Here is a 21,041-nt window from a genome sequence, read left to right as displayed (position 1 = left end):
ATTTCAAGTCACATGTGGAATATACTTAGAAATGAATTAAGAGACATAAATAATACATGGGTTCTGATAATAGTTTATGTTGAACTAAACATATTCATGGTGGTGCTGGGAGACACCACATACCTTTAATAGTTGTTTTCATACCGTTGTCCACTCTGGGATTTCTATACAGAAGGGTCTTAATGGCAGCAAATTGGTTGGAAGGTTTGGGTGGAGAGAGAACACTTATGAAACTTGTGAAGCTCCATTTGCATAGAAAGCATGTTTTTGTTTTTTAAATTACACTCAAAGTTTGTTGTGATGGCTTTGAAGTGGTTAGTGGTTAATGGGAGGAGGCGGTGTCAAAGATCCCCACTTCCCTGTGTGTACAAATTCTTCACACGCACAAAGAACAACCATGAATTTAAAATGAAGACAAAAACTTTTAGCAATCTTAATCTATCACATCATAATTGACATTTCCAACAATTACATATGGACTCTCCAAAAACAGTGAAATAATTTTGGCTTATATATATTATTTTCCCCAAGACATTGTTCTACTGAATTTTTTAAACCAAGTCATAGTTTTATTATGTATTGAACATAAATGTAGAATTGCTTAAAGGTAACAGGCCTTAATGAAAAAGAGCAAGTGATGTTTAAGTCCTGTTTCTCCCTCAGCCATTTCCCGCTGTTGGTTTTAGAAATACTTCATTTTTTTTTTATTGAGGAAGCAGATGAAACATTTAGACCTCGATCCTCAAGTTAAGTCTTCATTGAACTAGCTTAAATGGCCCAGTCAGACTGACTTACATGGCACTTTCAGGTTTGTGGTCTAGGCTGACACTGCAGCTGGTCTCTGCCCTGCTCAGAATTCTATCATCATGAAACTAAGATGAAGGAGCCTGGCATTTTGATCCTAAATTACAGTTAGGGCACACAGGGCCCCAGGTTGGACAAGACTCTCTGGATCTGTACACTAAAACTTAACACCCAGTAGTATAGGACTGTGTGATGGGGTGTGTAAAAAGATTTAACAATTTTAGCAAAGGAAGCGTTTCTTTGTGTAGGTGAACACAACTTGTCACAACTGCTGTAGGAAAAGTTACATAATTGTGCAAATGTAGGTAAAAACTCACCTATTTCTTAGCTATAGATATCTCTTCATTTAATATGCACAACATTGGAAGAGCCAATTTGTATGACTAGACAGCGGTCCCTGAATTTTACAGATATGAAAACCTGGTTGAGTGGACTGTGGTAGCCTTGAGGAAGGTTATGTGACAGGAAAAAATATTAAGTGCTCCAAAGAGACTCTCACCACTTGGGAGAGGAGTTGTCTGATGCACTGTGGTTATCAGACCAGTGTAAGGTAGAGGCTCTCAAATCAAGCTGCAGATGATAATCACCTGGATAGCTTCTAGAAAAATGTCTATGCCCTTGCTAGACTCCAACCTTCTGATTTAATTGTTTGAGGACAGGGTCCCAAGCATTAACATCTTTTTAAAGTTCCCTGATGATTCAAACATGCAGCAGTAGGTAGTGTATTTCCACTGGCATCAGAAACACCTGGAATGCTATTAAAGTTGAAGATTCTTAGATTCATTCCAGAGGTCCTGAATGAGATCTCTGTGTGTGAGGTCAAGGAAAATGCATTTATTTTCAAGTTGCTCAGATGTTCCTTATGCACATTCAAGCTTAAGGCCTATGAGCCTGAGTATTCGAGTCACTAGGATATGTTTACGTGAGACTTGTTACTAAAACTGAAGGTCCTTTGGTACCCCAATCACCCTGGCACTGTGCCAAGCTTTGGGAAACAAAGGCTGAGTGTGTAGGAATGAACTAAGGGGAGCTTAAACTTGGAGTACAAGGAGTGGACCAAAAAGAGCATCCATGTAGCTTGGAAGAATGTTACCTGTGGATTGGTATAGGAGGAATCCATAAAATGCAGTATATTAATAAGCTGACATGATTTTGCAATTCTCTCTACACTTGCTTAAACAGTTTATACATAGTAAGCTCTGATAGTTTGTGGGCAAAGTTGCCCAAGGATGCTCAAGAGGAAGGATGGACAAAGAGGAAGATATTAGGCTTTTACTGATCAGAATATGTAGGAAACTCAAGAATGATTAATTTGGAAAATAAGAAATTTGACCATCAGAACTCTAAGCTATGAAGAGGGTCACACTGTTTATAACTGAAAGAAAACTACAAAATTAAATTTATGTTCTTTGAAATAAGCCTACTTTTATCTAAGCATTCCAATTTGGTTCTCTGAAATAGAGACTTGACTCTAAATCTTTTAAACTAAGTGAAGTTGCCTTAAGTTCTCCATTAAGGTTTTCTCTCTAAGGTTCTCTGTTATAAATTTTATTTCATAATTGCTCCAACCATCGTCACATTAAGGGACACCAAAAAACCAAAATAAAATAAAGTAAAACCACTATCAATACAATTCCAGAAACTAATTTCTTCTGTGCAAATTTATATCATTTACATAAATCTAAAGCCTATATACCTGCAGTACATAAAATCTCAAAAAGTATCTCAAGTAGGTGAAAAGAAATGATGTGTAAAATTCCCAAATCTGTACTCAGAAACCCACTCAGCACGTCACTCCCCTTATCTGAGCATTTAGACAGAGTACCTTGAGTGAATTACTCATACAGTGTGATCCAAACAAGTAGCAACGGTACCATTTGTACAATATATTGAAGTTTATCACATATCTCAACTTGTTTCTATTCTGACTTGGAGGAAATACAACAATTCAAACACAGGAATGTAATCTGAAATGAACTTCCTGCTATTAGGGTGAAGAAAACATAAATGTTTGGAAAGGAAACCATCTGGCCTCTCAACTTTATAAATCTTAAAAATCATTTTTAAGACACTGAAGCCAGGGTGGTTTTAACTGTAGAAAAGATGTGTCACCCTAAGCATGGTTTCCTTGCACACCAGAAAGCCACACATACCCAGACAATTGTATTTGTATTTACAGGTGCAGGATGCATATCTTGTGTATAATGATTATGCAAGTTTTCTTTGGGCTGAGGTCTTCTTAGGAAGAAGGGCCAAAACCCATGTTACCCTATGGATGAATTACCATGAAAGCTTCTTAGTGAGGTTGGCATATATCAAAATAATGATTTTAAAGTAAAATTCCATCTTTAACTCTATGCTGATTATATCCATCTGTTTTATTTAAATTTTATTTTATTTATATGAAGCACAGAAGTTAAGTGTCATGGACAGGCTGCTTCCAGCAGGCTGAAAACCTAGGAGACATTCATATCACTACTTTGTGGCTTACTTATAAATTAAGTTAGGCAAGCTCAGCCCATCAATACTGAGGGAATGTTGGAAAGATGAGCAAGAAAGCCAGTTTCTTCAACAAATAAATGCTCTGAAAAAGGGAGCTCAAATTGTTAGATTAAAAGTGACTGAAGAAATATTCTAGCCAAATGCAGTGTGGAGACGTTTATGAACCCTGATTTGAACAAACTGATTGTAAACAGGCATTTTTGAGACAACAGGGGAAAATTAAACGTGGTATGAATATTAGACGTGGTATGAATTATTCAATTTTGTTTAGTGTTATAATAGTACTCTTGCTATGTTTAAAAATATTAGGTATTTATGGATGATGTATATCTTACCTGGGAGTTGCTTTACAATACTCCAGCAAAATCTCTTTAAGAGTATGAGGAGTGGCAGATGACCAAGAGGGACAACATGTTAAAATCTGTTGAAGCTGTGTGAGTGATGACTACACGACTAGTATTCATTACCACAGTCTCTCTACTTTTGTGTATCTTTGAAACTTCCCATGAATTTAAATAAAAATGATTAATAAGCAGAATAAGTAGAGTCAATTCCAGAATGTTTTCATGTAAGTTGAATTTTGAGCTATGTTTGAAAGAGGAGACTAATAAAGGTTCCTGAAATGAAAGGGAATAGATAACATTGGTTTGAGCTAAAAGGACATGGATATCTGCATTATGCATATATGAGTATGTAAATGGAAGGCTACCGATGCAGCTCTGAAGTAAATCTAATAGAATTCAGAATGGAGTTGCTCATCTTCATTTTCTTGAAGAGGAATGAAACGCCCTTATTATTCAGGATGCACAAAAAGAAGGAGTTCTATTGGTCTGTGGATTGTCCTTCAGCATGCAAGACCATGTTGTCATTTCGTTTGAATAATCAGAGTGAAATAAATGACTAGATCTAAAATGTGCACACAGAAGTTCATTACAGGAAACAGAATAAGATCAATGCCCAAGTGCAGTGAAAACTGTTGGATTATTTGTAACAAAGAGTTCAAGGAGCTCTGAGACCTTATTTATTAAACTGAGCCATATTAACACGGTTTATCCCACAGCAACAGCATCTGGGTAGCACTGGAGACAGAATATGTTCACCAGACTGAGTAATTAGAGGAGTGATTTTTTTCCTGTGGTGTTACAAAAAAAATGACAATAGTGAGAATGAATCATGTAGAAATAAAAAAGAAAAAGCTTAATGTGAGTGGGAGCTAGTTACCAAGAGACCTAATTGTGCTTAGAAATAAGACCAAACCTATAAATAATGCAAGAGGGCTCCAGTTGTTTACTAGGTGGATTTAATGATCCTGGTCTTTCTTTGTGTGGAAGAGATTTTCACTGACAAGTTTGCCAAATTATACTTCCTAATTACAATTTGTGAATGTAACTCTGGCAGAAGGGAAAGAAATGTACTTTTCTTTCTTATTGATCCTAAATAGTTATCAATGATCCCTAGTCTTATTGATGCTCATAATATATGCAAAAGTCCTTCTCTGGGGACTTACTAGGAAATAATAATCAGCTTCCCGTGGAGTAGCTTAGACCAAGGTCAGCTAGATCCTTGATTGGGATCTGGAAAGGGTTAACTAACTGCATCACAACGAACCAACTAACTGGGCATTGAGGAACCATCACAAAGACAGACATCCTGGTGTCAAGCTTATTTTATCAGCTATTTAAAAAATAGCAAATGCTAATCATCATTTTATGACAGGACTCTCATAGAGAGATAAAACAAAACCAAAATCCCCAAATCAACTAGAATGCTAATAGTCACAGAAAATTAGAGGAAGCCATTTAAAAGTAGAAATAATTCTAGAAGTTTTAAATAATAGCTTATATAAATGAAGAGTACAAAAATATTACATGGTAATTAATAAGTATATTAGCCCAAAGAAGAGTTTAAAAATCAAGTCTGTGCAAAATTTCTTTAAAGCAAGCTCTTTGACTCTTTTTTACCTAGTTCTTTTTCTACTTCCATTATTTTCATTCCTATTATATAACAATCTCTGAAAATTAACAGATTAATGTGAGTTACTGAGATAAACTGGCCCAGTTATTCTGGGCCTAACTTCAATAATGCCTCTAAGGTATAATCTTTTAAAAAGAACAAAGTGGACCAGAATTTAAGCAAAAGAGTGATGCGAAAGGTGTCAATATAGTTTAAGCTACTTAATTTAAGCATAAGATTTAAGCATATTTGCTCACAAAAAATAACGGCATAAATTGTAGTTAAATACTTATATCTCACATTCTACAAATTCACGTGGATTTAATTTTGGTGGAGGGAAAATTAGAACTTTCTTTTTTATTCCTAGATTTCCTTGAATAACCTTTTTAATGAATAAGTGATGTCGGGTGAGGACTCTCAGGACCAGGAGGGTCCCTGCCATGTGAGGCATATAATTAAAGTTTTTTTCTTTTTTCTGTGGTCTGGGTTTGAGAATACATCTGAATCATGTTGGCTTCCACATAAAGAGATTGATGTCAAATCTTAGTGACAGGTTAACATTACAGTGGACATTCCTTGGCAGGCAAGGATACAGAGGGGGTGGGGGATTACGATAGGTAGGGTTGGCCCTGGGGATTATTAACTCTATCTCCATCTAATTTATAGAAAGTACACTTGGCAGGAAATAGCATTAAGATCAACACAGAGAGTGAGCAAGAGTAAATTTGAAATTATTTTTATAACATCCCAGCATCTAATCGATGATATTTTTTCATCATATTCCTGGTATAAATATGTCACAAAGTAATAAACACTGGAATTAGTTATACACACACACACACACATATATACACATTTTAAGTAGTAGTGACATTGTCCTTTAGGGCAGTCATAGAGAAAAAATAAGTAAATTGTCCAAAATTGTCATCAATATGAGCCACCTCTTTTATTTTGAATGCAAATGTAATGATAACTCTAGTTACGGCTAGTATGGCTATGTTTCAGTGACATAGTCACTGACCAATCAATAACTTAGCCCTCTAAATGCCATCTGAATTGTAGAAATGTGAGCAGAGAGAAGAGACAGCAGAGGTTACAGTTCCATTAAAAGTTTATACACAAGTGACTTGGAGAGCATGAAGCAAATAGAACCCGTTGATACACTTAAAAATTAAATAGATTGTGGACATAACTTCACGTTATTTGCATTTTTTTATTGACAATATTATAGGAAATGCCTATTTCAAAAGCCCTCTAAAATTTCCCTGTGAAATTCAAGAATGATTTAAGTTTTAAAATTGCAAAATCCTGTTAATTCCATCTTTAAAATACCTCTTTCTCCTCTCTCTTTTTCATTCTTATACCACTAGATAAAATTTCCTGGAATACACCAACCTCGATATTCAAAGCCTTGCTAAAATTCTTTACTGCTTCTAACTTCCTATTGTGTTCTAATGTAAAGCATTTCCACAGAAAGCACTTTCACATAGTTTTGAAATACACAGAAGGTAGACTTGGTCAAGACTGCATTTACTTGATTGTAGTAGAATCTTCCTATCTTCTTATGCCTGGGTTATTCTAACTCAGTTCTGGGTAAGGCTGATTCTCAATGATTTGCTTTACAGCAAGTGCCAGTGCTGAGATGGTAAGCAGTTACCAGCAGTGACTCATTCAAGAGACTCTGGGAACATAACTGCCTCCCAGCTCCTTTGAAATGCATCACCAGGGATAGTTCCTACACTTGGAACAATCATGCTATTAATAGTACTAAGAGTAAAAATGAAAGTCTGTCTATAATGGTCACTTTTTACCAGGTGGCTAAAAGTAGGTGCAGGTGACTCAAAAGGAGAACAACAAGGAGGGCTTGCTAGAAGCTAGTAGGTAAGTTTAGAGTTAAATTTTTTTCTACTAACAGGGAAGGTTCAAGTCATTTTAGAGAAAACGAATCATAAAAGGTGACCTTGTAAGTGTTCTGCTGAGTGAGGCATAGTATATGAGACACACATTATTTCTTTTCTATGCATACTTAGTAAATTAACTCCTTTTTTGCTTCATATGATATCTTTATTTAACTGAAGAAATCTAAATTATCATTTCAAAACGTAGTCCACATCAGAATGAAAGCCAAGATAAATCCTGTTCCTTCTGAGCCTTGAAATGCAGTGTTTTACAATTACAGCCCATCTCAATTCAAAAGCTAAATTTGATCTGTTTCAAGATTTCGTAAGATTTCCAGTTATGAGAAGATTCACACAGAGTATTTGTTAACCTTCTTTAAAACAATAATTCCCTGTGCTATACAAGCTGAAAATACTGGAGTTAAAAATCATATGATCATCTTTGACTTAGTTAGGTCTACCTCTGCTGCTATTGTCTGCTACTGAGTCCTAAAGTTATTTTCCTCTATTGTATGTGGAAAATCCATTTATTTTTACCCATTCCGACTACAGTGGTTCCAGTCTGAGCCCTTATTACTTCAACCTTGCATTGCTACAGCAGCGTCCCGGCTGGCATCCAGACCCATGTGTCTTATCTTTCTAACTTATTCTGTACACGCTGACAGATAAAACACTGCTTTCATCAGGTCCTTGCTCCTACCACTTATTGAACAAGGTCTAAAATACTGATCCTGACATTTATAGTCCTCTACAAAATTACCCCAGGCTCCAGCTCACATCTTCAGAGCTTCAATCTACCCACTTTTCTGTGAACACACGTAATGTTTTTGTTTTTCTTACCTCAAATGCTTAACTTATAGAATTGCTCTCATTTTGTATTCGTTTCTCTTTTCTACTTATTCTAACATTACGGTAAATGTCAAGTCCCAGCTCATCCTTTAGATCTTTCTTAAGCTCTTTAGCTTCAAATGACTGCTTTTGCAACAGATTGGTTTCAGTCTTTAACTCATACTTGTTGGGTGATGTTACCAGTGATCTCATTTCCCTAAACAATGAACTTCCCTGGGTTGAACATCTTCATCCCTTCCTGACACTCATGGCTCTTTCTACAGTCTTCCGAAGGCAGTCACTGTTACGTGAGTGCCTGAAATTAGAAAGTCTGAAGTATTAGAGAGGAAGGGGGTAGCTTCTCCACAGTATTTGCTGACTGATATTAATCCTTACTACACAATGATTTTAATTATTAACAGATCGCACAAGTCGGCATTTTTAAAGTCACTGACTGGATAAGGGCAAAGATGGAAATAGCAATAGTCTGACAGGTCAATTATGCAGAGTTCTGAAAACAGCCATGACCATCAAAAAAAAGAATTTTTTGCCTTTTTGCCATTAGTCAAGATATTTCTACTCTCTTAATTCTCTCCTTTTCATGTTCCCATAGAAATATAGGCTCTAAGAAAAAAATCTTTATCAAGGCAACAAAGAAAAAGATTATCTTCATATAGAACTTAATTAAAGGAGTTCTTCTGAGTATACTTATGCATATATGACTTGTTATAATGCAACTTTCTCTTCCCAGATATCCCATAAGATTGCTGATAGAAAAAGTAGTCTGACAAATATGGCAAGATGAGGAGGCATTACTTGGGTACAGGCAGAGGAAGAGGCACCAGGAATAGGAAACCAAGAATGGGAACCATCAAAAAGGCAGGACAAAGTGGCACTGAGGAAGCCGAAGGTCCCTGTCACAGTGGAGGTGGGTAGATATTACAAAGTAGTCACCTAGGATGAGGAATAAGCAGAGGTTCTCAGATTTGGAAATGAAAAGATCACTGGTAATCACAGAAAGAAATGTTTTTATACAAATTGTGTCAGAAAACAAAAGACCCATGTTAATATTGTTGCTTTTATGCCTACAGTGATCTATGCACACACTCACTAAGGCCACGATCTAACAGGAAGGGGAAAGGAATTAACAGTTAATGAAGATTTAATACGTGCAAAGAGCTGAAAGGATCATTATGTTCTCAGCCTCAGAGGGAGGAAATAAATAAACCAAGGTTGTGCAGTTAAGTAACAGAGTTTGAAACTAAAGCTGTTTTCACACTTGCGCAGCTTCCACCACATTTTAGATTTCCTCCACTGGTATTCTACAAAAATATGGTTTTCATCTTTTTACCTAACTTCATGTCACGCTTTGCTCCCTGGATATCATCTGTGCATAGACTGTAGAATACGAAAATTGGAATAATCCTGAAAGATCATTTGGTCCAGCCCTCTTTTCTTTTTTTCCCCATCTAAATAAACTGATACTCAAAAAGGTAAAGGGATGAATAAAACTCACATTGTATTAGTGAAAGAACTGGGACTAAAACTTACATTTCTTGATTCCCACACTTACGCCTGTTTTCATCATAAACTCTATGTAGGGTCCAAATTGTATGCAAATGTATGCTTGATTCAAGGAGGAATTAGCAAGGCATGACAAGAAAGTCTTATATCCCTCAATTTCTCCATGAATGGTTTCAAATGGGGAGAATGACTTTCAATTCTAAATACCTAAGTCTCTGTAACTGTAAAGGGAGACAGTTATTTTTTAGCAGATGCTGATGGTGGAGGATACATAATGAAAAATAAGCATATAAAATAAAATCCTAAAAATCACTAGATAGTTAATATTAATTGTAAACTAAATGTTATGTTTCAAATGAAGATTCCTAAATGACTATCATAATGGAAGATTTTTACAAAAAAGAAGCTATTTTTTTGCAAATTTTAAAAAATCAATCTTTTCACTGTAAAGAAAAGGGGTCCCGGATCAAATCAGCAAAAACCGGAATCTAATTCTGTGTGTTCAGAGTTCTACAACATCATCCAATACATAACTACAAATAACGGTGTAAAACATGCTTTTATGAATTAAAAAAGGTGGCTGTGTATTCAATTACATATTCAGCTACGTTTTAGATACGTAGCAAGAATTACATTCTAAAACTCAACATGAGTAAAAAGAATCATGTACTCTTTACAGATTGAATTTGCTACATGTATAAATAACATGTTCCAAAGCTTGGAATGTAAGTATTATCCATAACATCTAGTAAATAATCATGGCAAGTTGGGAACATTTCCATCACTCATTTCTGCAAGAAACCATGCTATCTAGTAGCGTCGACAGATTGCAATCCACATATGGCAGGTTTAGAGTACATAAATCTGCCATTTAGAAATCAGTACTAAATACGAACAGAATTGGGGGTCGCCATGACAATGACAAGGATGTCGTTACTGAGAATTTCTGGGAAAGTTAACCAATTATATTACATTTTATGCATGCACGTATATAATGCATATGGGCAACGATGTAAGGATCTTATTGATTGTTAAGGTGACAAGCAAAGTGTTATGGAATCCCACGAGCCAAAAGCTAATTACAAGAACAACAAAAACAAGCTGCAGTGTACAATCTATGTCATAATGCTTTCAAGGGCTTGGTCTGAGCATCTTCTAGATATGAATGAGGGGAAAGTGTAACCAGAGGAGTTGTGAACTAATGTCAAAGAACTAAGGACACAATTTAAAAAGTCAGGTTTCCGTGTTCTGGTGTAAGGTAGAATGGGTGGTAGCAGATCCTTAACTGCTTTGCTCTGTTTGCCTAGCATAGCATCAAAATGACAAACCCTGCAAGCTAGTGGTTAAGTTAGTGCTGTTGGAGAAACGCAAAGCAAATCAACTGTGGAATGGGGCCTCCCACCTCTTGCCTGCCGTCCGGGCCCACAGCCCTCCTGCGCTCCAGGGCTGTCCTGCTGCACGCTCCAAGGGACTAACTGGCACCTGCGCCACTTGTGAGTCTTCCACCTACACGGAAAGAACAGAAGCCTCATAGAGAAGAAGCAAACATACTAGTAAATCACAGAGACACAATGCCAAGGAAGCATGACTTTGACCACTGCAAACAGGAATTTATTTAACAATGCTGATGAACTTAGTTGCAGGGTAGGAATAAGGATGTAGACATAGAGAATGGACTTGAGGACATGGCGTGGGAGGGGGAAGCTGGGGCGAAGTGAGAGGAGCATCGACATATATATACTACCGAATATAAAATAGTTAGCTACTGGGAAGCAGCAGCATAGCAATGGGAGATCAGCTCGGTGCTTTGTGACCACCTAGAGGGGTGGGATAGGGAGGATGGAAGGGAGGCTCAAGAGGGAGGGGATATGGGGACATATGTATGCATATGGCTGAATCACTTTGGTGTACAACAGAAACTAACACAGTATTGTGAAGCAATTATACTCCAATAAAGATCTATTAAAAGAAGTCCTATCTAAATTTAATTTAGATCTTCATCAAGGAATTATAAAAAGCAGCACTAAATATAAAAGTACTTCCTATTGCAGTGGAGACAAGAGTCCATCAATGTCAAGTTCTAAAGGAATGGACTCTACTGATAGCATTTAGCCTTTTTATTTATTTTTATTTCTTTTTTTTTTAAGGCTGCACCGTGAGGCATGTGGGATCTTAGCTCCCCAACCAGGGATTGAACCCGTGCCCCCTGAGGTGGAAGTGCAGAGTCTTAACCACTGGACCACCAAGGAAGTCCCACATTTAGCCTTTTTAATGATTAGGACTGCCAGCAGATGTATCCAGATAGTACCAGAAGTGATGTGTTCCACTTTAGAAAGGTATATTTATTTTACATTCAAGTTATAAAATTGCATTCAACTCATGAGCCTTTTGTATATATAGTGCTCTTTTGATTAGCATTGTAGGGGTAACTCAGAAGCTGCAATTTATAATACACTTCACAAAACAAATCCCCCAAATAAATAAGTTTGTGCTAACAGTTAATGTTCATCATGAAAGCATGCAATTATACTGTTTGTCATCTCAGAATTAAACACAGATAAATTAAGATGACAAATTTTCCATCAATTTCATCTTAAGTTATTATTTTGGGATCACACATTCCATCAATTGATGCCATAATATTTCATTTGTTGTCAGGACTGCAATTATTCACCACATCAAGTTTCAATTAGGTACTTTTTTTAATAGCTATGAAAAAAATTTTTTTCTAATAATCAAGGTGATGACATACAGCTTCAAGAACCTTAATTTTCCTTGAGGTGGCCACAAATGAACAAAACAGACATCTTACTAACATCACTGAGACAAAGATGTCATTTCGTGACCCAGAATGCCAGCATTTATGAGAAACAGGTGCTCTTTGGAGGAATTCAAAGAGGAATTCTTAGGCTATTCCTGTGAGTGAAAAAGAACTGCTTACAAAAGCATATGTTTCACAATTATTAATCACTTTTCTGCATTTTCTATAGATTATATCACATAAGAAACTCTTCATGCTCCTAAAGCTTATAATACAGCTTGGAAGTTTACACAAGTATTTGTGTCCCTGGAGATGATTTCAGTAGCAAAGCAGCTCTTTAAAACAGGCAAGAAAAAAAAAACAGGCAAGAGATGGGACCTGCAGTCATAAACATCCTCAACCCCACTGAGTCTGCGGGCAGTGTTGGCTTCCTTTTCTCATTGTCGGAAAGACCATGAACCTGAAGTATTTTGCTTAGTGCATCGCTCAGAAGGCTTTTCCTTCACTCCATTACCTGTAGCTTTGGCACACCTGAGGGGCCTCGCAGGCCTTCTCTTCATAGAGAGGATCCGTGCAGTCCTTGCCTCCATTGGCTGGCAGCTGAATGATGACCCGGTGCCGAGTCTGCTTCCTGATTCCGGAGTCCCCTGGAATGAGGCAGCTTTTTAACCTCTGTTCTCTGCACTGATGAAAGAATCTCCAAATACCAGCCTGTGTGAAGAAATTACATTGCTTCCAGCTCCATGTGCTTTGACATCCCTGACTGAGAGGCCTCGTCTAGTCATTTCCTAAATTCTCCCAAAGACTGCTTATTGAAAGCCAATCAATGTATATTTAAAAACGTGAAGAATGGAGAAAATAGTTCCACAGTCAGCTAGTCTTCCTAATGCTCACTTACAACGTGATTGCTCTTTTGTATGCTTCTTCCCCCTTGAGAAATATGACAGATCTAATTAATCTGTTTTTCTCTGCCTTAAGTTTCACATAGCCCTGTTTACCACATGGGACTCGTACACATCTAATGAATCTTTCTTAGGAGAATATATTCAATGTTTTAATGTGAAATTCTATTTCTTTGTTATTCACTTAATTTGAAATGTATAACTCGTAAATTATTCTAGTCATTTATTATTCATGTTAAACACTTTAAGATCTTTAATTCAGGTCACATCCTAAACATCCAAGCTGTAAGTAGTGAAATGAAAGTCATTTCCTAGAGGCAGAATTTTTAGAGAAGCATTCAAAATAGCAATAATTACTATAAGTAAGTTACTCCAAATTATGTTACCAAAACAATGGAAATAATTAAGATTTACCTTCGATGAAGATATCAAATTGACAGTATTGTTGATATAAAGATGCTCAGAATTTTTTAGTATGAGAAACAGATGATATATAAGACTTGACAACTTTAATAAAATACATTCTAACTTACAATATATACACTTTAAAGATGAATAGCCATATGTCATGAATTTGCTTACAAAAGAATTCCCTAAAGAATTACTTTATTAATAGTTCCCCTGATGCATTTACATGTTTTCTCAAGATCATTAAGTATTTGATACGTAGACTACAGAAACAGAGAAATTTAGAAGGGTTAGAAGCCCCTAACAGTGAAAGTTTAATCAGAACTGAAATGAAATATCCTTGAAGTCATTGTGTTCGTAGAAAAATATGATTCGACAAATAGAAGTTTCCAGTAATGGAACATCCTTTGACATGAAGTCAGGGTATCCCTCAACACAGTCTGGCCACTGACTCCTAGCAGTGTGACTTGAAGATTCCTATATTAAATGGGAGAATGGATCACATTAGTGATTCCTAAATGTCTGACTACATAGGAGAATTTCTTTGAAAAAATAAAAACAAAAAACCAAAAGCAGATTTCTCGGCATGTACCCAGAACTACTAAATAAGAATCTCTTGGGAGCTAGATGTGGGAATCTGTGGATGTGGGAATCTGATTTTTACAAAGCTTGCCAGGAAACGGTGATAAACAGCTAGGTTTGAGATCTACTGGAATGACTGACCATGGATGTCCCAGTTTAAGATTCTAGAATTTGCATGTAACTTTTTAGGATTATTCCTATAGTGCGGGAAACCTGTACTATTAATGAATGCATTAACTATTTTAGTGAATAGTTGGAATACTACAGGTAATGAAGCATGGAACTAGTGGGTGGAGGTAGTGGGTAGCAGAGAGTTAAAGTATTTGGAAATACTGTCGTAGACTTTTAAAAATTGTAGCAGTAATAGTTTGAATGCCAGCTGCAGCTTTTACATATTAAGTATAATTTATCTAAGAAAGATTGAAGAAGTGCCAATAGGACTTTTAATAAAATTGGTAATGCTATCTCCATCCATTATATTGTTCAATGACCCCTATTTTAAGGCCCACGTGATAAATTCCTCTAATAATTTAGAGCTAGGAAAAATCTTGTTTCCCTTGACAATCCGTTAAGAACTCACTGTGCTTCTGTTTTTTGCTTTGTTCACCAGAATCTCAGAGCTAATTTTCTTTTCAATTGCAGGAGATTACCTTAATTTTTTTTTTTTCTTTTTTTTTTTTTTTTTTTTTTTTTGCGGTATGCGGGCCTCTCACTGTTGTGGCCTCTCCCGTTGCGGAGCACAGGCTCCGGACGCGCAGGCCCAGCGGCCATGGCTCACGGGCCCAGCCGCTCCGCGGCATATGGGATCCTCCCAGACCGGGGCACGAACCCGTATCCCCTGCATCGGCAGGCGGACTCTCAACCACTGCGCCACCAGGGAGGCCCGATTACCTTAATTTTGATTTTATATTATAATTTTTCTCTTCTTCTCCCCTCCCTCTACCCTATTTACTACCTGACTCCATGCTTTTTTACACTATTATCTATTATTTTCCTTTTGTTTTATATTTATGCTCTGTCTTTAATCTTTTAAAAAGACTATACAAACTAAATGAGCATTCTTATCATTTGTTTAGCATTGGGGGAAGGAGGGAGGTGTGTGTTTGTTTTTTAACAGGGAAAAGAGGGAAAGACCAAAGAGGAGCAGGTCTTTGTTTCCCAAGTGGTTGAAATTCTTAAGAGTCAATAACTCTCCAACCCTTTTTAACCTGCGGATAAAAAATAGACATAGAATTGAGGCCAAGGGATCCACAGACTAGAGCGGACAATGAGAGCAGCATCAGTGGCACCATATAGACTGAAGCTCCTGGTCATTAACTACCTAAATATCACCTGGTATATACCCAGGGATGTTCAGATTTGGGAAGCAGCAAGCAAATGTTAGTGTTTCAATTCTACTTTGTTTATTGACTTGAAGGCAAAAAAGTCACCTAATATAAAACTCTGAAACATTCTAGTGCCTTCTCATCACAATCTCCACAACTTTGTACTTGATATATAACACCATGATAACTCTTTTCACTTCCATAATTGATTCCACAACGGGAATCCATTTATTCTTATAAAAAAGTTCAAATACCTTAATCTTGCACAGCCCACAGGATAGAGACTGTGACCTGATTAAAGTGGAACATTCCAAAGCCATAACACCTAGAGAGGAAGTTTAATGGGGTTACACAGGAAGTGTCATGACATCCATGTTTCTACCCACTGGGAGGTTCGTTTCTTCTCAGATCGCAGTTAGCAAATTACGCGTACGCTCAAAGAAACAGCGCTTTAGAGCTCTGCCAGTTACAGAGCCCTCAAATCAGAGTGCAGACAAAGGGAAAGCTACAGCACATGTTAAAAAATAAATTAATAAAAGTGGAAGGCTCCTAACTAATAACTTGAGTTGGCAAGTGTGGAATTTTACAATCTTCAGAGTTCCCCACATATATTTATACCTAATTTATTTTATGAGGTGGGGATACATACATAATTTCCATTTATCTTTGTGTTTTAGCACCTAGAACAGTAGTCACACAGAGTAAAGTCTTAACAAATGTTTGCTGAATGAGCAAACACATTTATTTCACTTCTCAACTGGATTATAAATTAGCATTTTCTTTTCCTTTATATCCATTTCCTTAGAGTATTATGCACATGGGTACTAAGTCTGTTCTTTAGTATTAATAAAAAATAAGATATCACTTTGTTCATTGGAAATAATAAGCATGGGAAAAATAAAGGAATAATCCTATAGTGTTTATACTTGAAAATAGCTACCTAGGATAGGTAGAGAAAAAAGGGATTATATATTCAGAAAACATTTATGTGGTAATGGGCCATAGAGACTCAGAGGATATGTAATCTCTCACTCAGCTACAGCACTTTTCAGATTATCTTAAGACATTCAAGATAAATTTCACTGGAGAAGTTCCTTGATGGAAGGATTTAAAGGGCAGGCAAAACTAAGATGGGTTAAGCTGGAAGTGAGGCGGATGGCAGGCTGCGGCAGCACAGTGAGAGGAAATTGAAAGGGAAACGTTTCATGCAAGAAGTAAAATGTAAAGGCAGTTTTCGGACCTTTGAGGGGTAATTCTAGCATAGGACTGTTTGAGGGCATCAAGGTAGAAAAGATGCCTCTGCAATATCCCTGCTAGCCCTCAAGTCAATAAATGTAGCAAGAAAAAAAGGAGCAAATTTGAGCAGCCAAGTGCATTATTTGATCAAAAGTATTGATTTTTTAAAGATTAGAGTTACAAATAATTTATATGCATAAATATTTTCCATCTTTAATAAAGCCCTTTGTAAAAATTTATGAAAATTTGGAAACATTAACAAGTACACTGGTTTGAGGATTAAATTACTTTCTGTTCAATACTGATGTTTACCAGCATTGATTTTTCAAGACATATCATGAGAGAGGGCTGAATAATATTTCAAATTACTCTGATTGTTCTTCCTGGAATCTTCTGTTCCATTTTCTGCAATACTATACTGTAATTTTACCTATTTAAAGTGACTTAAAAAGGAGGGTAGCTCTACATTTTCATAAGTTCAAAGTCTTACAAAATGTAGATTTTACCTACAGAATTAAGTTTAAAAGAACCACCTCATACCTGAATTAATTTTCGTTTGCTATCATCTATCCTTGAACATTCAAATTTTTAAGCATTTTTTAATTGCATGCAGAAGTCAGTGTAATTTCAACAAAGCTTGCCTTATTTCCATTTCATACCAAATAATGAAAAGCTAACTACATGTCATTGCTTTATTTTCCCTACGACAAAACGCTAGTCTTCTATAACACCACTGTATCCTTATTCTCAGTTACAGGTGAAACAGAAAAGTTTTCTCCCAGCACACAAAGCATCTTGGCACTGTGTCCAACAGCAAGCCCCTCTGCCAACCCCCTAGTCTTTCTTTTTTTCCTCAATACACAACTATAGTTATTCTTTTTTTAAGTCTGAGTGCCTAGGTTTAAGATTTCTGAAAGCCTTTTGTTCTAGGAGACTCAACACAGAGCTGCCAAATAGAACAGTTAGGGCTGATCTGCTGGTGGTGAGATGTGACCTGAGCTTGGCCAAACACAGCTCCACATCTCAGAACCTCTTGCTCACAGGACAGCAGATTCCTGAGCTGGCATTCTTGCACTCCTTGGCCACTACCACCCAGGAGTTTCAGAGAAGACTAGTATCCTAGTGGCAGCACGCATTTTAATTTACAGCAGTTACCTACCTTTCACCAAGAGACTATCCCAACTGAACCCATTACATCTAACATGCCTGTCGCACCACAAGAAACTAGCACCCTCAATCCCCCCTGCATGTCTTCCATCATACCTGGACCACAGCATACAAGCTGTGCATAATCTTATTTAGTTTCTCTTTCTTTTCTATCCTCTAATCTTTCCACCACTGTACCTAAAGGAACACACTGTCTCTCATCTCCAATCTCTTCTTAGAAAGTTTCCTTCACATTCTTTGCCAGTGGAGGCTGGCTCTACCTAGCCATTTCCCAGTCTTTTCTCCTCTCTTTACCTTTAAAAACATCTAACTCCTCTGAAGCTCCTGTCATCAATTTTACCATCAGCTATCTACTTTGTAGCACTCATCCACCAACATTTCATTATTTAATGACCATAGAACATCCCTCACTGTAATCCTTTCTCTTCCTACCCCTGCAACCCCTTTGGTGGTTTGGGCATCCACATGGTTATTCCATCCAAGGCACCGGACTGAATTACTGTACCTCTTCACCTCCGATGACTGTTTCCTGCATCTTGCATCAATCACTAGCTCTTCTGTTCATGCCCCTGATGATATCATCATCAATACCTGCACATTCTCATCTTCAAACACATTAATTGCTGGTCACTCCTCCTAACCTTCTAGTTCACCTACTTTACTAAAAGTGAAAGTTCATCTTACTAAAAATTCTTCAAACTCAATCAAGATTGCCAATCCACTTTCCCAATCACTTTTTCACTATATCATCCCTTTTATGACCTCACTTCCATCCCAACCCACCTTAGGTTCCATACTTTGTTATTACATAAGCACTCCACTGAAAACACCCTTGACTCTCTGTTTTTCTCTCCCTTTCTTGTACTCTTCTGGAAAAGCCCTGACCTTCATCAATGCTAATTATTTTCCTACAGCTTTCCTTCACTCAGGCAGCTGAACAGGGCTGAAGAAACACTGGCAACTGTGTTGAGCAATTACTTTTTTGACTAAATGGGTACTCCATGTTGCCTATTACAAATTCTATTACATATTACTAACTTGCCCACTTTTGTACTCTCCAAAATGATGTCACATCTTCTTCTCTCTCACCCACCCTGCATTGTTCACTTGATCCTTCACATGCATCGAAACATTAGAACAATCATTAAATGCCTTTTCTGTCTCATACAACCAGAACGTTAGCTTCCTAAACGCAGGGAAATTGTTTTCCTTGTTTACTGCTATATCCTTTATATTTAAAATTGTGCCTGGTAAATCACAGTTACTTGAAAAATTTGTGTAGAATGAAAAAAGTGAATGATTGCTTAAAAAAGTATGTATGATGTTTAATGACGTAGTGAAGCATCTAAAAACAATCATCAGTAAATGTACCAGTAAATCCTCAATAATAATAATCAGAAATGTGTATTAGTAAGTTTTCCTTCATCATGACCTAAATACTTTCCACATATTGCAACATAATTGAACTTCTAAGAAAGAATGCTTTCAATACACCAAGTTAAAACATTTACCAGGTTCTGACCATATGCACTATGTAGTGCCTTTCCTACAGGAACTTATAATCACTGAAGACAACAAATAATTTAGCTGTAGCTGAACTACAGTTCACAAAGCATAGAGGACTTTACCATATGTTATTTCATTTTTGCCAGAGAACAACTCAAAGATGTTATAACCAAGGCTTGTAGAGATTAAGTATCTGGAGAGATTAAGGTCACTTGGCTGCTTTGTGGCCAAGACAGGTGTCCAAACCAGATCTGCTGATTCAAAGTCCACTCACTCCATTATACCATGAAACTCACTACTCATTTTTATGTTTGAAAACTAAAACCTGCGTCTTACTATATATGAGTAAATCTAATCTGGTCTTCTACAACCTGCCTCTGTTCTCCTTTCCAACTTCACATCTTGACTTTCCTCGACACACTCCAAGCTCCAGTGGGTTGGATCCCACTTTCTTTCAAACAACACGTCTTTTTCCTGGTCACTAAGACTTTTCCTGATGCTTTTGATCACTTGGGATTCTTTAATGCATTCTCTCTTTCAAAAAGGCCTCTTCTACCTTTTTTTCAACAAGATTTTCCCTAATATTTGTTCCCTAATATTTTCCCTGTCTCTTCCCTAGAGCTCTTCCTGTTTTACCACTAAATCTTGTTATTGAATCATGTAAGTCTTACATTATCTGATCTATGTAGAAGAGTTCTACATTTTAAATGAGATCAAAAGCTTTTTTGAAGTTCTTCTCTGCGGGGCCATCAATGTGCTAGTTAAGTACAGTAGTCAATAAATTAGAAATGCAATAAGTATTTATGCATATATTACAGATGAGTATTAATTTAATAAACACATGTACAGTATTCACAATCTATTTGTTCCCTCATCTATCTGCTAAAAATTTTTTTAAGTGCCTTATATAAGTTATCACAGTTTGTCACATAAAATTTTCTTTATTTTATAAATGGTCAGAGAAGAGTAAATCAGTCTCTTAGAACTGTAAAAATCATCAGCAGAGATCAAATTAAAAATCATGTTATTTGGGCCTCCCTGGTGGCGCAAGTGGTTGAGAGTCCGCCTGCCGATGCAGGGGATACGGGTTCGTGCCCCGGTCTGGGAGGATCCCATATGCCGCGGAGCGGCTGGGCCCGTGAGCCATGGCCGCTGAGCCTGCGCGTCCGGAGCCTGTGCGTCCGGAGCCTGTGCTCCGCAACGGGGGAGGCCACAACAGTGAGAGGCCCGCATACCGCAAAAAAAAAAAAAAAAAAAAAAACCATGTTATTTGATGAAATTTCACCCCTATTCAGTTACTCATTATCTTCCTTCCCCTTATTAATTTTTCTTCTAGCATTCATCATTGTCTGATTTTTGCCCTGGCTTATAGTACCACTGAATCTAGAACTCTTCAAACCTGATATTTTTCATGCCATGCACAGCAACCCAATGGAATGACTTGCCCAAGATCTTACTGTAAGTGAACTCACTGAGACCAGACCCTGTGGTCCCTCACCTGCACCATGGATTCCACTGCCTCAAGACTTTGACCGCTGTGGCTGTCAGTGTTCACTGGCCATTTGGAGAGAGGATCACTGTGGGGGCCCAGATCCCTATATTAGCCCCTAGCAAGTAATTGCTGTCCTTTGAGAGAATGAGGAGA

The 21,041-nt window shown here is 37.1% G+C and overlaps 1 protein-coding gene across 1 annotated transcript in view; it reads right to left on the bottom strand.

Annotated features, from left to right (window-relative positions):
* Positions 1-21,041, bottom strand: part of THSD7A (thrombospondin type 1 domain containing 7A) — a 442,804-nt gene that overhangs the window by 53,924 nt on the left and 367,839 nt on the right. Inside the window, exons 10-11 of the mRNA XM_060108907.1 lie at positions 12,785-12,917; positions 10,912-11,015 (exon numbers count right to left, since the gene is read on the bottom strand). Of these exons, the coding sequence (XP_059964890.1) occupies positions 10,912-11,015; positions 12,785-12,917 (237 nt within the window). The remainder of the gene's footprint in view (positions 1-10,911; positions 11,016-12,784; positions 12,918-21,041) is intronic.

This window comes from Mesoplodon densirostris, chromosome 9 (assembly GCF_025265405.1).
Source record: "Mesoplodon densirostris isolate mMesDen1 chromosome 9, mMesDen1 primary haplotype, whole genome shotgun sequence".
Lineage (NCBI taxonomy): Eukaryota > Metazoa > Chordata > Mammalia > Artiodactyla > Ziphiidae > Mesoplodon > Mesoplodon densirostris.
This window is presented reverse-complemented; position numbering and strand designations above follow the sequence as displayed.